The sequence below is a fragment of the Eretmochelys imbricata genome, chromosome 23 (assembly GCF_965152235.1).
Source record: "Eretmochelys imbricata isolate rEreImb1 chromosome 23, rEreImb1.hap1, whole genome shotgun sequence".
In the NCBI taxonomy this organism is placed as follows: Eukaryota; Metazoa; Chordata; order Testudines; family Cheloniidae; genus Eretmochelys; species Eretmochelys imbricata.
In genome coordinates this window covers 7,180,067-7,197,706 of record NC_135594.1, presented here as the reverse complement: position 1 = coordinate 7,197,706, position 17,640 = coordinate 7,180,067, and the positions used below count along the sequence as shown (strand labels likewise).

The 17,640-nt window shown below is 45.3% G+C and overlaps 1 protein-coding gene across 1 annotated transcript in view; it reads left to right on the top strand.

The window, feature by feature from the left end:
- The window catches only part of PPP1R37 (protein phosphatase 1 regulatory subunit 37), a 166,696-nt gene that overhangs the window by 78,884 nt on the left and 70,172 nt on the right, over window positions 1–17,640 (top strand). The window contains exon 5 of the mRNA XM_077840151.1: window positions 6,204–6,323. Coding sequence (XP_077696277.1) covers window positions 6,204–6,323 — 120 coding nt within the window. The remainder of the gene's footprint in view (window positions 1–6,203; window positions 6,324–17,640) is intronic.

The following is a 17,640-nucleotide window of genomic DNA, read 5'->3' as shown; positions in this document are numbered from 1 at the left end:
TCATGAAAGCTTATACTCAAATAAATTTGTTAGTTTCTAAGGTGCCACCATTTCTAACAAGTCTTTACAGGTTGAATCTGGGTCAATTAGCCTGCAGGATGCTTAACCCTTTCTGGCCATATGATACATTTTGTATAAGATCCGTTGCATTTATTGAACAGTGGTAGCCATAATGATTTGCATGGTTATATTTTAATTAGACAATGTCACAGTTAGAAACTGCCCCAAGCTGAGCTGTCCTTGCTACCAGAGCTCACTAGCTGTCCCTGACAACCTCCCTGCTTCTGGGAGAATTTTGTTTTTCTGTGGGCGGGCTTTTTTACACTCCAATTCTCCCGGTTGTGCATATTCTGCAGGTGTGCCTGATTGGCACTACCTGAGTGCAAAAATACTTCTTAGCCTTGCCACCAGTGGGATTGAGGTGTGTTCAATCTCATACTTCCCTTCCAAAATCAGAAGGATTTCTTGCTTGAGCATGTCCCTGGGGAAGAAAAAAATCCACATTGTATGCTCTTTCTCTGCTTGGTACTGCACCCAGAAGCTGGAGGGCTAGATACCAGTGTGTAATCTGGGGATTTGAGTCCTTCATGGAGTTTACCTTATAAAAGGGCACATGGTTTATGACTAGCTAAAGGGGACTACCTAGCACATTATACCTCAGGGAGCCAACTTGTTGGCGAAAGGTTTCTTCTCAAGGCATGTTTACACTAGAAACTTAAGTCGACCTATGTTAAGTTGACTTACAACCGCAACAGTAATTATTGTGGTGGTTCATGTACACACTGTTTTCCTTTTGTAAGAGGTGCGCATCCTCATGTGGGAGCACTTCCACCAACTTAAGTGGTGCTGCCCCCCTCGCCCTGCCCCCCCCCCCCGCTCTCTGTTCCCCACCACCAGGAGTCCAGCTTGCTGCCTCCCCCCCCCCCCCACGCACACATTCTTGGCTCCCCACTCCTTGCCACTGGGAGCCCATCTGTCCCCCCCATACTCCCGTCGGCGAGCTCTGTGCCCAGAGTCTGGGCAGCTCCCGTGTTCCCTACTGGTGTATGCCAGATTAGAAGAGCTGAATGGGAAGTTAACTATGATAGGTTGTACAGCCACCAGGTCTGATGGAATAATCTAGATTTTTGGAAGGATTGCTGGCTTGGAATTCTGGGGTGCTGCTCATTGCTTTTCTGGAAAGAACTGCTGGTGACTTAACTGCTGGATGAAATTGTTAAAGATATTGTGGGTGTGACATTCAATACCTTGGGGTATTGTATTGGGGTATTGTACTGTAGCCCCCATATTCCTCATTTACATATAATTGTGATCTTGCATATAAAGCATTCCATGTAAGGTATCATAGGAAAGGTTATGATCTGCTGAAATCCGCTGTTCATATGCATTAATGATGTATGTATTTAAATGAAGTTTTGAGAATAGTTTTATGATTGTCACTAAAATATGCTGTGGGTTTGGGAAGTGCCCAGATACTAGCTCTCCAGAGACCATGACAAGGGAGGTAACCAGTGCCCAAGTGGTTGCTGAATAGACCTAATCAGCCATTGTCCAGCAAGGGAGCTACAATGCAATGACTCTGTACAAGGTCACATGAGGGGAATTGCCCACCAGCTATGCCTGGACTTATGTTCTCCAAGCACATGGGACTAAGGGTATAAAACAGAACACAGTGGCCCCATGCTTGGCCTTTTCTCCTCCCCACACCTATGCTGCAAGCAACAAGGACTCTCTCAGAAGACTGAAGACTCCAATAGAGGAGACTGGCCCAGGTTTCAAGGGTGAAATCTGTGTATTATGAACTGCAATATCCAGTGGGGTGAGAAAAACTGCTAATCTAGATGTTGCCCAGGCTAATAGGGTTGAGAATTTAAGATGCGTGCTTACATTTTATTTTATTTTGTTAACTAGCTCTGATGTTTTGCTTGTCACTTAAAAATTCTTTTGTAGTCAATAAACTTGTTTTTACTGTTTATCTTTACCAGTTAGGTTGCCTGAAGTGTTTGGTAAACCTGCTCAGGTTTGCAAAGGCTGGTATAGATCCATTTTCCACTGATGAAGTGGGGAACCAATTAATAAACTTGCATTGCTTGTCTTGAGCAGTGCAAGATTGTATATTCCTGAGGTACAAAGGTGGTAGCTGGGGGGATTTGGCTGGTGCCTTTTTCAGTGTGACTCATGAATGGCTCTGGGAGCATTCATGCAATCTAGCTGGGTATGTGGCTCCACACGTGGCTCTGCTAAGTGATCACAGCACCTGGAGGGGTTTGCTGCTTGTCACTCGCGAAGCATTGTGTGAGACAGCCCAGACCGGAGAGTTAAGGAGGAACATCGGTGCCACTGTCCCAGGCTGTACCCTGGGGATCCTGTCACAGTGGGATTCTTCTTTGAGTGCTTGCTCATGTCCATTCCAGTGTTGGTGTGCGCGTGCTGTGTGAGCCACCACTGGAAAGCTTTTCCCTCAGTGGTATCCATCAGGTTGGCTCTGGTGCCCCCTGGAGTTGCGCCTTTATAACGCCGGAAAACCTAGTCCTGCCGACCCACCACCCGCTTAGTTCCTTAACTCTTGACAGAGGAGTAGGAGGATGGATTTTGGAATGGACATGAGCAACACATCTCAAAGAACAACAGTTACTGAAGGTTAGTAACTGTTTTTCTTCTTTGAGTGCTTGCTCATGTCCATTCTAATGTAGGTGACTCCCAAGCAGATGTTGGAGGAGGGTTTGGAGTTCAATGGCAAGCAGACTGTAGCATGATTCTGCCAAATCCAGCATCGTCTCTGGCCTGCTGAGTGATGGCGTAGTGAGTCGCAAAGGTGTGGACCGAAGACCAGGTTGCTGCCGTACGGATATTCTGGATGGGAACCTGTGCCAAAAAGCAGCTGAGGACGCTTGCTCCCTTTTGGATTGTGCCATCAAGGCCAGAGCAAGGACTTTTGCCAGGTTGTAGCACGTGCAGATACAAGAGATGATCCACAATTAAATCCTCTTGACTGCAACTGGGAGACCTTTCATCCTGTCTGCCCCCGCCACAAAAAAGTGAGTAGTCTTCCTAAACATTATAGTCCTTTCTGCGTAGAAGGCAAGCGCACATCTGACATCGAGTGAGTGAAGCCTTTGCTCCTGGCTATTGGCATGCGGTTTCAGGTAGAAAACCAGAAGGAATGTGTCCTGGTTACTATGGAATTCCGAAACCATCTTCGGGAGGAAGGCTGGGTGAGAGCGCAGCTGGACCTTGTCCTTGAAGAATACAGTGTGAGGAGGTTCTGAAGTCAGAGCCCTTATCTCAAAGACCCTTCTATCCGAAGTAATGGCCACCAGAAATGCCACCTTTCAAAGAACACGTTGACAAGGGCTTGAATGGGGAACCCATGAGCCTCAACAATATCAGGTTGAGATCCCAGAGTGGGATTGGTTGTCGTATTTGGGGATACAGTCTATCCAGGCATTTGAGGAAATGAGTACAGATCAAGTTTGCAAAGATGGACTGGCCATTTATCCATGGGTGAAACGCCAAAATTGCAGCCTGGTGGACTCTAATCGATGACACCGATAGCATTTGCTGCTTCAGGTGTAGTAAGTAGTCCAGAATTAATGGCACTGATGACCGTGTGGGTGAAACACCTTTCTGCGCTGACCTGACTGAGAACCTTTTACACTTTGCCAGGTTCGTAGCTGTAGTGGATGGTTTCCTGCTCCCTGCAAGGACCTCTCGAACTGCCCTGGAACATGCTAGTTCCAAGGGGTTCAGCCGTGGAACTTCCAGGCAGTGAGATGAAGGGACTCGAGGTTCAGATGTCATAGATGGACGTGATCCTGGGAGATCAGATTGGTGATTCCACCAAGAGGTCCAGAAGGGTGGTGAACTAGTGTTGACATGGCCAGACTGGGGCTATCAGGATCAGGCTCGTGCCTTTCTTTCTGACCTTGAGCAAGACCTTGTGTATGAGTGGAATGGGAGGGAACACATAAGAGATGGTCCTTCCAGGGGAAAAGAATCATATCTGTGAGCGAGCCCGGGCTGTGATTCAGGAAGAAGTGCAGATACTTCCTATTCTCTCATTCATTGAAAATCTGGGGAGCTCCCCACCTCTGGAAAATGTCCTTCCCGGTTTCTGATTGAATGGACCACTTGTGATGGGAGAAAAACCTGCTTAGGCAATCCACTAACTCATTCTGTGCCCCTAGGAAATAGAAGGCTTTGAGGTGGCTTGAGTGGGTTATGCAGAATTCCCACAGGCAAAGGGCTTCCTGGCATAGGTGAGAGAAGCGCACTCCATCCTGTCTGTTCATATAGAACATCGCTGTCATGTTGTCTGTAAGTATCAATACGTATTTGCCTTTCAGGTGGGGCTGGAACGTTGGGCAAGCAAGGCGCACTGCTCTGAATACCCTCACGTTGATGTGTAGCGAGAGCTCTGCTTCAGACCAGAGGCTTTGGGTCCTGAATACCCACAGATGAGCCCTCCAACTCAGTCCAGATGCGTCAATGACTAGAAATATCGCCAGATGTGGTCTCGAAGGGGACACCTGTACATACTGCCCTTGGGCCAACCATCAAAGGAGGGTGGTAACTACTGAATGGGGAAGTGTGACAGCCATGTCCAAACGATCCTGGCCCAGCCGGTACCCTGATGCTAGCTGGAGAAGTCTGAGTCATAATCTTGCATGCTGCACCACGTAAGTGCATGAGGCCATGTGTCCTAGGAGTTTTAGGCAGGTTCTTGCCATGGTGGTTGGGTGGTGTTTGAGGCTTTCTATGATAATGCCTAGGGCCCGGAACTGGATCTCTGGAAGAAATGCTCTGGCCTGGACCAAGTTGAGGACCGCCCCTGTAAATTCTATTCTTTTGAACTGGTGATTTTCTGCATGTTTATGAACAGGCCTAACTCTTTGAAGGTTGACATTTACGTTTTCCTCTATCTTGGCTTGGACCAACCTTTGACCAGCCAGTCAACAAGGTAAGGGTAAACCTGAACCCTTTGCTTCCTCAAGAAGGCTGCGACAACTGCCACACGCTTTATGGAAACCTGAGGGGCTGCTGACAGGCCAAACGGAAGTACGGTGACCTGGTAGTGCACTTGGTTCACCATGAAACGGAGGAATTTTCTGTGGCCTTGGAAGATTGAAATTTGGAAGTAGGTGTCCTTCAAATTGAGTGGCATACTGGTCCCCTGAATCCAGAGATGCGATAATGGTGACCAAGGAGACCATGTGGTACTTCGGCTTGTTCATGAATATGTTGAGGTTTCACAGGTCCAGGAGGGGTCTGAGACTGCCATTGGCCTTTGGGATTAGGAAAGACCAGGAGTAAAACCCCCTGCCCCTTAGCTCCAGAGGAGGGTTGGAAGGAGGGGAAGAACTGAACTGCAGGGTGTATCCCAGTTCTATTGTGCGTAGCACCCACCAGTCTGAGGTGATGTGGGACTACGCCCAATAACAGTGGGATAGCCGGTTCATAAAAATTGGTGACAGTGGATCCAGACACTGTCCTGGTATGCTATCCTCGGGTGTACCCTCAAAAGGCCTGCTTAGACCCTGCCTCCTACTGTAATCTTGTCTCGACTGAGGCTGGTAGAAACGGGGCAATGGCTGGGGCTTAAAGTGCTTTCTTGGCGATGCTGGCATGTTAGTTTGAGGAACTTTAGAGTGACTCTCGAATCTTTCACGCTGTGTAGTTTAGAGTCCATTTGCTCTGAAAAGAGAGACAAGCCCTCAAAAGGAAGGTCCTGAATAGTCTGCTGCACTTCATATGGGAGGCCTGAGGCCCACAGCCATGAGCTCCTCCTCATGACCACAGCCAAGGCTATGGTTCATGCAGCAGAGTCCGCCACATCTAATGTTACTTGAAGGGACACTTTTGCCACTGCTCTGCCCTCCTCGACTGGAGCCAAGAACTCATTCCAAGATTCCTGTGGCAGTAACTCCTTGAACTTAGTCATTACACCCCAGAAGTGCAAATGGAGTGGACATGAGCAACACATTTCTAAGAACAACAGTTACGAAAGGTTAGTAACCATTTTTTCTCTCTCCAGGTCTCCTTCTATGTATTAGCAAGCTGCTAGCTTCACGGATTGTTTATGTGCAGGTCACTTATTGGAAATGAGAAGCTGATGTCTGTGACTATTTCCCAGAGAATGCTGCTGAATGCCTCCATAATTTTGTGTCAACTTTACCATTTGTCTTTTCCTCTCTGTTTTCCAGGGTGCCTCAGCATTATTTGACATGATTGAGTATTATGAGTCAGCAACGCACCTCAACATCTCCTTTAACAAACACATTGGCACCCGAGGCTGGCAGGCAGCTGCACATATGATGAGAAAGGTTTGTGTTAGTTCTTGAACATTTTAATCATCTGTTTATTTTACTGCTTGTAAACATCCAGTAATACTAACATGATTGCAAATTAGTGTAGGGTTAGATTTCAATGCCATTGGAACTCTGTTAATCTAACCATTTTTTGCATGGTGGGGAGGGAGGGATGTGCATACAAGAAATTACAGGTAGCTTTTTAAACTACAGTGGGAAATTTCAACTAGTAGCTTGCTGGGGTGCTGGGAAGGAGGAAGGACTGTCTTGTGTTTATGGCTGTGGACTGCAATTGGGAGATCTGGGTTCTATTTCCAGCTTTTCCAGAGTTCCTGTATTACCATAACCAAATCATTGAATCTCCATCAGTGTGATCAGTGTTAAGGCAATTCAGTGAGTAGCCAGTGCAGCGATCGGAACGCCAGAATGAAGTGCTTCCTTAAACCTGAGTTTAACAGGGAGGCTGCTGTGCACCAGCTGAGTTTCTTTAGTGCCTGTGTGCTCATTGCCAACCAAGCACAATACATTGAAGTGTTTCAGTGTGTCTGAGTTTTGTGACAGATGGGCCTGTTGAGAGGATTTTGCTCTGTAGTTTCATAGTGGGGCAAAATGTGGAAATGTTTCAGATAATTATCATTCCAACATTTATAAGGAAATAACCCAAGGCCTAAGGCTGATGGTTTTAAACTAAATATATATCATAGTAAAAATGGAACTTCTGCTTTGTGCAGACATTACCTATGAAAGAAAATATTTCATAGTAAGATGTTTCAACACAGTGTTCTACTTAATGAGATGGTAATTGGGGATGTGGGAATGACATGGGATATGCTTATCATGTCTGCTCATTCTGAAATATGAAAGTCCCATGAAATGTACTTTGAAAGAGATCTTTTTTTATTTGTATTACAGTAGCACCTAGAGGCACTGAAATTGGAGCCCTTACATAGTAAGACTGTCCCTGTCCAGAAGAGCTTACAAACTAGAAAGAACGGGCTAACAAAGGGTAGGGGATAGGAAGTATTATCCTTATTTTATAAATGAGATTATATGATTTATCCAAGGTCATACAGGAACTCAGTGGCAGAGCTCCTGAAACATAAGTGCCGACTCTGTGGATGCTCTGGGTCTGGAGCACCCACGGGGAAAAATGGTGGGTGCTGAGTGTGCCGAAGTGAGGATTTTTCCTTATGTTATATGTGAGCCTTACTGTTTTGCATGAATGCTGTGTGTGCCTCAGTTTCCCTGTGTATTGCACCAGTGTCTAGGTGGTGGGAATATGGGTGTGTGACTTCTGTGGAGGCTGCTCCAGCTGCCTGCACTGATTCTATAGCCACACCTTCATAACCTGAGACCCAGGAGGGGGATGCAACCAGGTGACACTGGGTCTCAGGAAGTGAGACAAAGGCCAGAGGAGGAGCAACGGGCTGGGCAGGGGCTAGATAGCTAGAAGCGAGTCACTTTTGGCTGGCTTGGAGCTCGGGGAGGACCAGAGCCCTGGCTCTGGTCTCCCTTCCCGCCAAGATGGACTTGGCTGAAAGTCACTGATTTCTGTGCTAACAAGTTCTGTCCTACGGTATGTTTCTGTTGACTAATAAACCTTCTGTTTTACCGTCTGGCTGAGAGTCATGTCTGACTGAGGAGTTGGGATGCAGGGCCCCTGGCTTCTCCAGGAGCCCTGCCCGGGTAGACTTGCTGCAGGAAGCTCCCGGTGTGGAAGGGGATGCTGAATACTCTGAGGTCAGATCCAGGAAGGTCAAAGCTGTGTAAGCTTCTTGCCTTGGAGACAGTATGCTCAGAGAGAGGAGGCATGCTCCCCCAGAGTCCTGATTGACTTCATATGGAGTAGTTCCAGAGCATCGCCCCGGTGACTCTGTGGCAACTGGTGGCGGAGATGGGATAAACTGCACCCCATGGACAAAGCATCCTGCAGTAAGTGATTGGGGAGCAGTAAAATAAAGGGGGATTAGCAAGAGACGGGCATGCTGAAGGCTCCGAGAGGTGCCTTTCCAGGAGGAGCCTACGGCTTCACCCTGAGAGAGGTGGACCCCCGAGAAGGGCTGTTGCATTGAAGGGGTTCCTCCCAGGGATCGTGGGGAGCTGAGAGAGCACAGGTCTGTGAGTCCGTGACCACTTGGGAACAGCGTGGAGATGGCCTATAAACATCTCCTTAAGAAGGACATTATGGAGCTGTGCAGAGAAAGATGGCTGCGCATTGGAAAGCTCACAAAGGCATAGCTGATTGCTCAGTTGGAGGAGGAGGATTGCTCTAAGAGGCCAGTTCCTGACGCAGCTGGGGGCATGAGAGAGGCTGGGAGCAGCTGGGTGTCCCGGAGACCTGTGTCCCCGACCAGCAGGAGGTCTCCACCAAGTTCCCTGTCGGTGGATCTGAGATGGATGGAATTGGAGTTGAGTTTGAAGGAGTCAGAGGGCCATGAGAGACAGGGAAGGCATGAAGCAGGACAGCAGGAGAGACAGAGGCAGCAGGAGCTGCCCATGTCCCAGGTGAAGGGGGGCTGAGTCGCCTCCAGGATGCAGGGCTGACTGTAAAAGCTGGGATGTGCAAGTTGTGGATGGCACAGGTGTTGTACCTGAGCCACAAGGTGGGGAGTGACTGTCTAAAGCCAGAGCCAGCTAAGGGGGGCAGGGGAGATCAGAGACTGGTCTGCTCCCCAGACTAAGAAACAGGCCCAGGCCTTTATTGGGATGGCGGGGAATTACCAGAGATTTGTGCCTCACTTGAGCTCTGTGTCAGCTCCCATCACTGAGCTATGCAAGAAGGGTAAGCAAGACAAGCTGGTCTGGACCGGGCAGTGCCAAGGGCTCTCTGCATGCTGAAGGAGGATCTGGTTAAGGGCAGAGTGCTGGGAAACCCAGACTTTGATGAGACCTTTATGGGGTTCACCGATGCCCCCCACACAGAGAAAGGCAGCAGCCAAATCCCCCCAAGTTCTCAGCCTCATACCTCAGACATATACATTCTTGCACTGCTCAGGATGAGCAGTGCAAATTTATTAATTGGTTCACCACTTCAGCAGTGGAAAGTGGATATACACCAGCCTTTGTAAACCTAAGCAAGTACTCTTACTTCAGGCAAACTCACTGGTAAAGATGAACAATTAAATTTATTAACTAGAAAATATGGATTCTAAGTGATCATAAGTGATAGGCAAAAAGTCGGAGTGGTTACCAAAATAAAATCTAATATAAGCACTCAGTCTAAACTCTCAACCATATTAGACTGGGTAACATCTAGAGTAAACAGTTTTCCTCATCCCACTGGATATTGCAGTTCATAGTACAGTTCATAGTACATAGAATCCCATGCACTGCTACAGACTAGGGACCGAATGGCTAGACAGCAGTTCTGCTACAGCTCACCTCATCGTATGCATCCGATGAAGTGAGCTGTAGCTCACGAAAGCTTATGTTCAAATAAATTTGTTAGTCTCTAAGGTGCCACAAATACTCCTTTTTTTTTTGCGAATACAGACTAACATGGCTGCTACTCTGAAACCCGTCATAACTTCATATGCATTCATGATGTACAGATTTAGATAGAAAAATGACTTTCAGCAGATCATAACCTTTCCCCAGTACCTCAGATGGCATGCCTTATATGCAAGATCACAATTCTATATAAATGAGGAATATGGGAGTTACAGGATGCTCCCCCAAGGTATAAAATGTCACAGTAATGTCTCATTGTTCTGTCCTTTTTTCACACCTTCTAAAGCTTCTGTTTCTGTCTTTTAAAAAGAAAATTAATTTGGTTGCACAATCAAGCTCTCAAGTTATGAAATACAAGACTTATAGTTGCTAGTGCAGCTTTACTTCCCCCCCCCCCCCCCGTATGCATCCAGCCTGTTCACTGAATGAGGCAAGGATTCTGTGGAAAAAATATGATCATGTAAGTAGACTATCATCATGTGCACAGACCAGGGAGCAGAATTAGTTGCATGGCCAATAATAAATCTGACATTGCATAACTTCAGGTGCTTTACTTTTCAACATAAACTTCCTTTTAATGTAGCTTTTTGTGTATAATTTCCTCCTTTTGAAAGTCAAAAGGAAAAACAACTTCTTTATGTAACAACTATAACTGTCCCATTATGAGTCGGGTTTTTAAATATTGAATCTTCAGCACGGACTTCGGCCGCTTGAGCTACAGGATTAGGATTAATTTTTGGGGAAGCTCTGTGGTCTGTGTTATAGAGGAGGTCAGGCTATGTGATCAGAATGGTTCCTTCTGGCATTGGAATGAATGGGGGTGCAGGGAACCAACAAAAAGGAAAACTACGTTAGCTACTCCTGGGGGGATTCTGCGCAAAAAAAAAATCAAAATTGTGTACCAAAAAATTCAAAATTCTGTATATTTTATTTGTCAAAATAATGCAATATCATCACACCAGTTTCAATTGTTTTGGTAATTTATTTAAACTAAAATACAGAAAAAAGTCACTAACTATTCAGCATTTCCTAAACACATGAAAGTTAAGTTACAAACACGTGGTAACTAATACCCTGCATTCTAGTTATAATGCTGGATTTTCATTTAAATTACGTTACAGAACACCAACCAGCGCCGCCCCCTCCGCCCCCACCCAAAAAAAAAAAAAAAGGAGAATGTCATTTTAAATTGCTCAGATTGTCACACATGAAAGTCGTACAGTTTTGCTAATCGTTTGTCCTGGACCTGGCTGGGTACTTTGGGAAGTGCTTGGTTCTGATTCTCCTGACATTTTATTGGCTGCTTTATTTGCCCTCAGTCTCTATTTTATTTACCCATTTAAAAAAAAAAAAAATCCTGAGCTGTAATCTAACCCCGTTCTGCCACTTGGACACAGGGAAAAAGTGAGAAAGCCCATAGATCTTCCTACCTGAGGATTCCCTTCCTGTCATTTATAATAAGAGTCCTTTACATCACTCTGGCAATGTAGGGGCCTTAAAACTTTCACCATTTTTAATGCTCCTGAGGGAATTTACTGAGAAGGGGAACAGTTAACTATAGGCATGCCGCTACATTTGTGCCTCAGAGAATGAGATCAATTAACTCAGGCAGGCTGCTTCCTTTGTGCCTCTTGCGTGCATCTTGCATAATAAAAAGCCCTACCCTTACACGCCAGGGAGCTGCAGTCGCAAGAGAGAGGGACAGTCTCTCTGTCTCTCTCTCTCTCTCTCTCGCTTGTTGGCATGCACATATGCCCAGCCCCAAAGGTGATCACGCAGGCACCCATGCCTAGCCCCTGTCTCTGAGGCTGCTCCAGGCGCGCTGGAACAGACGTGCTGCCTGGGGTGCTTGGGAAGAGGCGCATGTCCCCCGGCAGATTTATTTTTGTATTTTTCTGCGTGGGGGGCACGGAAAAATGCTGGCCATATGAATTGGCCCCCGTATGGGCGCAGAATCCCCCCAGGAGTACTAAATTAGCTAGCAGCAGAAGACTGCCATCTCAAAGGGGAATGGGCTGCTGTCCCCAGGTGTTGGATCAGGGGAGTTACTGAGGGGAATCTAGTTTGAGGCATGCTCTCCTCTCCATTCTCCAGAGGTGAAAGGCACCTGCACACTTTCCCTGTCCCTACATCTGTTTTGGGAGCTCCTAGTGAAATATCTGCTGCTGTTTTAGTGGCCTGTGTCTTTAGATTGTTCATGTTCACATACTTAATTTCCACGAGGAATGGAAGGAACAGAAGAGAAATAGCAATTTAACAGTTAATAATTTTGCTAAGCTTGAAAAGCACCTTTCAAGCCTGAGACCTTTCTCCCTGTCAAATTTCAAAGGTCTTCTGCAAACAATGAAGGTGTTAAAGCTTCTCAAAAAATCACAAGAATCTTTTATAGTAAGTATTAGCCTAAACCAGCTCCTCCTGCAATTCTCAACTGTACAGCATTCTGTGCATCATAACCCAGCATAAATGAATTGTCACATGTACGTTCTGCATTCTGTCCATATCTGGTAATCCTACCCTGGATTTTCTTACATCCTCTTAGTTTTGGATTTAGCTGGGGCTAAGTATTATTTCTGTGAAACTCTCCCAGGACTTGCTTGTATAGAGTCAGAACCATCCAGTCATGGCAGGAAACTTTGTATGTATTTGGAAAAATGCCTACTTTTCCAGGGGGGTTTGGTCATTTTTTTAGTTTGGCTGAAGGGTTTCTATTACTGTTCTCTCCCATCCTCCTGCCGCTTGGTGGACAATAATGCAGAAAAAGAAGAAAGATGAAACCTAATAGCTAGAATTGTCTTTGCATCGTCTAGCCTGAGGAATGCAAGTTAATCAGACATTGATTCTAAGCAAAATCATGGAAAGGTTACGAGAGAGATAATAAGTAAAGAGTTAAGTTAGTGGCATAATTAGTGCTAATTAGCGTGGTTTTAAGGAAAACCGGTCATGTCAAAGTTCATATAATTTTTTGATTGAGATTACAAAGTAGACCGGTGTAATTAACTTAAGTGTTTGACCACACAACATACGGATTGATTTTGTATAATGCTGATCTATTAATGTAGCCATGTTAAATGGATTAAAAACTGGCTAACTGATAAATCTGTAAATTAGGAATCCACCAACAGGGCTATTTCTAGGAGGGTTTCACAGGGATCTGTTCTTGGCCCAGTGCTATTCAATATTAGTGTTGTGGGAGGAAAAAGTAAAATCTTTGTTGGCAAAGTTTGCAGATGACACAAAATTTAGTGGAGTGGTAAATAATGTGGATACGTCAGTTATATGGCAGACCTGGATTGCTTTATTAAAGTGGACTCATTTGCATATGTTTTCAACTGTACTTCTCCTTCCCTCCCTCTCTGGACTATGTGTCCAGTTGCAGTGTCTTTCCCCTTTGCTTCTTGTCCCAGTCTTTTCCTAGCTACTCCTAGTTCTCTCCCTGTACCCTAGCTCCTTGTTCTTCCACTGCCCAAGTGCCTACCAGTCTCCTTGCCTAGCCAGTGTATCTCTTCTTCTCTCCCAGAGTATCCCTCCTCCACCCCCAAGCTGCAATTTCTGGGAAAGTCCTGTTCAGCCCCAGGTTGGCTGTGAAGTTCTAGCAAGTTTCTTCTATTCATTTGTGGATTGACATTTTTTTAAAAAGCTTAAAACTTGGCTAAATTTGGGCAGTTTTTTATGGGGACAGTGAAAGGCATATCCTGATCCAAAGGATGCCATCTGTTTAATTTCAAGTCCCTGCTCCAAAGCATGGGGGTATTAGAGCAGGGGTTCTCAAACTGGGGGTTGCAATCCCTCAGAGGGTTGCCAAAGCAGTTACATGAAGGTTGTGAGCTGTCAGCTCCATGGGACTGACAGCCCCAAGCCCCCATTAAGTTAAGCCCCCATTTTTAATTTATAAGGGGGGGGGTACACTCAGACTTGCTGTGTGAAAGGGTTCACCAATACAAAAAGTTTGAAAATGACTGCTTTAGAGAGTCTTAAAGAAAAGGAAGGTCACCAGAATTGAAGATTGTAGAACATTTTTTCCCTGGTCTTGTTCTTGGAAAAGGCTAAATAATTTTAGTTGAAATTTTCCAAAAATATTCATCCTGAGGCAGATACCCAGCATGGAAAATTTCTGCTCAAATGGTTAGTTGGTCAACGTTCTAAATCACCAAATATAATACAGCCAAATTACTACTGGGGGAATTCTGTGCCAAAATTAAAAATTCTGCACACATTTTTAAATTCTGCAAAATTCTGCATATTTTACTTGTCAAAATAACACAACAGTCATGCCCTTTTCAATTATTTTAGTAATTTATTTCAAAATACCTGTCAGCAAGTATGTCCGTAACAATACAGACAACAAAAAAGATCCAGGAAATGTTTTTTGACAAATAGATTCCTTACTGGGCATATTAATAGAGCACTTTCAGTAATTCATTTAAACTACAATATAGAAATGTATTTCCCACACCCCTCAGAAACAGTGCAAACGCTTGGTGGAGTCAGTGGTAACGGAGGAGGTTAGGGAGAGGGAAATTAATTTCTGAGAGCCTGGGAGTGAATCTGGAGGGTTCTTGGGTATGGCGGGGGGGAGGGAGGGGGAGTACGGAACTGTTGGGTTTTTTGTGGGGGGAGAGGGAGGGATTGTTAGGGAGTTGGGGAGCCTCCCCCATGAAGGCCCTGGCTGACCCCTATTCTCTCCCATTCATTCAGGCACATCTGCCCCGTCTGTCTTTCCCTGTCTCCGCCACTAACCCTTCTGAACCCCAGTCTGTGACCCCTCCAGCAGCCCTGTGTGCCCCACTCTGTCTGTCACCTGCACCTGTCCCCTCAGGTATGTCACCGTGAGAAAAAGCAGCCCCTGCTCTCTCCTGCGCTGTGGCTGGCAGCTCCGGCTCATGAGCCCGCTAGCCTATCTTCTGGTGCCACCACAGCCTCTAGTGGGTGAAAGGTGCAATTGCAGCACCTTGCCAGAAGAATGTAGTATTCTGTGGAGAGAAAAAATCTGGAGGAGACGTGAATTCTGCGCATGCACAGTGGCACAGAATTTCCCTAGGAGTAACAAATGTAAGGTCATATATTTAGGAGCAAAGAATGTAGGTAACACTTACAGGATGGGGCGGGGACTGTATAGTTAGAATTCATAGGCTCTGAAAAAGATTTGGTGAACCACATGGAGAACCATCTGAATGTGAGCTCTGAGTGCAAGGTGTGGCTAAAAGTGCTGGTGTGATCCTTGGATGTATAAGCAGAGGAATACTAAATAAGAGAAGGGAAGTGGTATTATCACTGTATATGGCATTAATGAGACCCTTGCTGAAATACTGTGCCCATTTCTGGTGTCCATGTTTCAAAAAGGATGTTGACAACATAGGAAAGGGTTCAGAAGAGCTACAAAAATTATTCAAGATCTGGGAAACCTCCCTCACAGTGAAAGACAAAAATCTATTTATCAAAGAGAAGGTTAAGAGGTGACATGATCACAGTCAAAGTGCCTGGGGAGAAATTTTCTGGTAGTAGAGGACTCTTTAATCTAGCAAACTAAGGCAGACCAAGATCCAGCTGCTGGAAGTTGAAGCGACACAAATTCAGATTAGAAATAAGATGCAAATTTTTAACAGTGAGGGGAACTTGCCTATGGCAGCAACTTATCAAAGGATGTGGTGTATTCTTCATCATTGGAATCTTTAGATAAAGACTGGATGTCTTTCTAACTTTATATGGTCAAACTCAAACTCACAAGTTATGGGCTTGATGCAGGAGTCATTGGGTGAAATTCTCTGGCCAGCATGATACAGGTCAGATTAGATAATCATAAGGGTTTGTTCTGTCATAAAATGTATGAATCAGAAAATCTATTGAGTGCTCCACCTATAAACAGTCATCTTGAAGTAGTGTTGCAGGGTGACTCCTGTGTGAGAGGCTAGATAAGTCCCCCTTCACGAGACAGGAGAAGGAGCTCGGCGCTCCAGTCAAACACTCATGGGTCCACACTGTTGGAGCAGAAGACTAAAGGACCAGTGATGCTTTGAGCATTCTCCAGCCGCTTCTTGTAACCACCAAACAAAAGACGAAAAGGAAACCCACACCATAAGACCTAAAAAGAAAAGGAGTACTTGTGGCACCTTAGAGACTAACCAATTTATTTGAGCATAAGCTTTCATGAGCTACAGCTAGCATCCGATGAAGTGAGCTGTAGCTCACGAAAGCTTATGCTCAAATAAATTGGTTAGTCTCTCAAGTGCCACAAGTACTCCTTTTCTTTTTGCGAATACAGACTAACACGGCTGTTACTCTGAAACCTGTCATAAGACCTAAGAAATTCTGTGGATGATGAAATGTTGCCCTCCCTTCCCCCGGCTCCTTCCAGCAATGTCATGCATGGAGGAGGGGTAGTTATCAGAAATGGAACAGAAGATCCAGCTAAGATTATTCCATCCCTAGATGTTGCTGCTGCTGTTTGCTTATTATTAGTATTACCATAGTGCCTAGGACCCCAATGTGATAGGCACAGTACAAAGAGTACAGAAGGCATTCCCTGCCCCATGGGCTTTACAGTCTAAATATAAGACAAGAGACAGCTGGATACAGACAGATGGGGAGTACAAGTAACCAATGAGACAACATTGGTCAGCATGATAGGCTGTGGTCTGACTGTCAAGTTTTTTTAAAATAGGCAGAGTTTTGAGGAGTGATTTGAAGGTGGATAGTGAGGGAGCTTAACATGTTTATGGGGAGCACCTCCCATAGTGAGGGGTCAGTATGGGAGAAAGAAGAAAGGTGCTTGTTTCAAAATTTTACAAATGAGCAATGGAGGCTAGCATCACAGGTTGATCAGAGGCAAGCGTAGATAATAGCAAATTGAAAGATGATAGGTAGGGTGGGAATTAACCATGAAGGGCCATGAAAATGAATGCAAGCAGCTTCTGTGTGATGTATGGAGAAGTGGGAGCTAGTGGAAGGATGCAAAGAGAGGGGTGATGTGGTCAGACTGGCAGGCTAGGAAAATGCTCTTTACATTAGCATTTTGAATGGATAAGAGTGGGGTAAGTTTGCATTTTTCAAGGCCATAGAGAAGGATGTTGCAGTAATCAAGAACCAAAAAGATGAGAGCTTGGATGAGAATTTTGGCTGTGTGGATGCATAGGAAAGGCCAGGTCTTTAAAATATTATGCAGAAAGATTTGTCAAGATTTAGACTTAGCCTAGTTTTGAGGACCTGGGGAGATGTGTGAGTCGAAGCTGATGACCAGGTTATGAGCCTGGATGACAGACAGGATGCTGATGATGTCCAAGATGATTCTGCTTTCTAGTCAAAAAAGGATGTCACTGTGGATATCCTTTCTCCAGCATGGGGGTGGAGGGGCGGGGGAGGTAGGCCAGACATGATCAATAATACATCTGAAGAAACAAGTTCAGTAGTAATTCCCAAGAAGGCACAAGCATGCCACCTTTGTATCCTGATTTCAGAGACCTCCTCAAACAAAACAGGAATGCTCTGACAAACCCCAGTGTCTAAACAGCCAAACACAAGAGTTCTGTGTCCTGTTGAAGGACAAAACTGATTTTTATTGCTGTGACGCATGGCTAGAAAGGGTTAAACATTCTGCAAAATAACCAACAGAAGACATGTGGGGAGATAATGTTTGTGTTTTTGTGTATTTACATATGTATGAGTAGGGTGGACAATGTAATCAACAGTCCCTCTCTATGTTGTATTCTGATCATTCAGAGGTCAGAGAACATACTATCATGTAAATGAATTGTAAACACGGGATATATCCGTATTCATCTCTCTTTGAAATGTACTGTGAATGGTGGAGGAACAAGCAAATGGCCTTATGTTAATTCGTATAGCTAAGTACCAGTGATGGACCTTCTTCAAAGTCATCCTAATTACC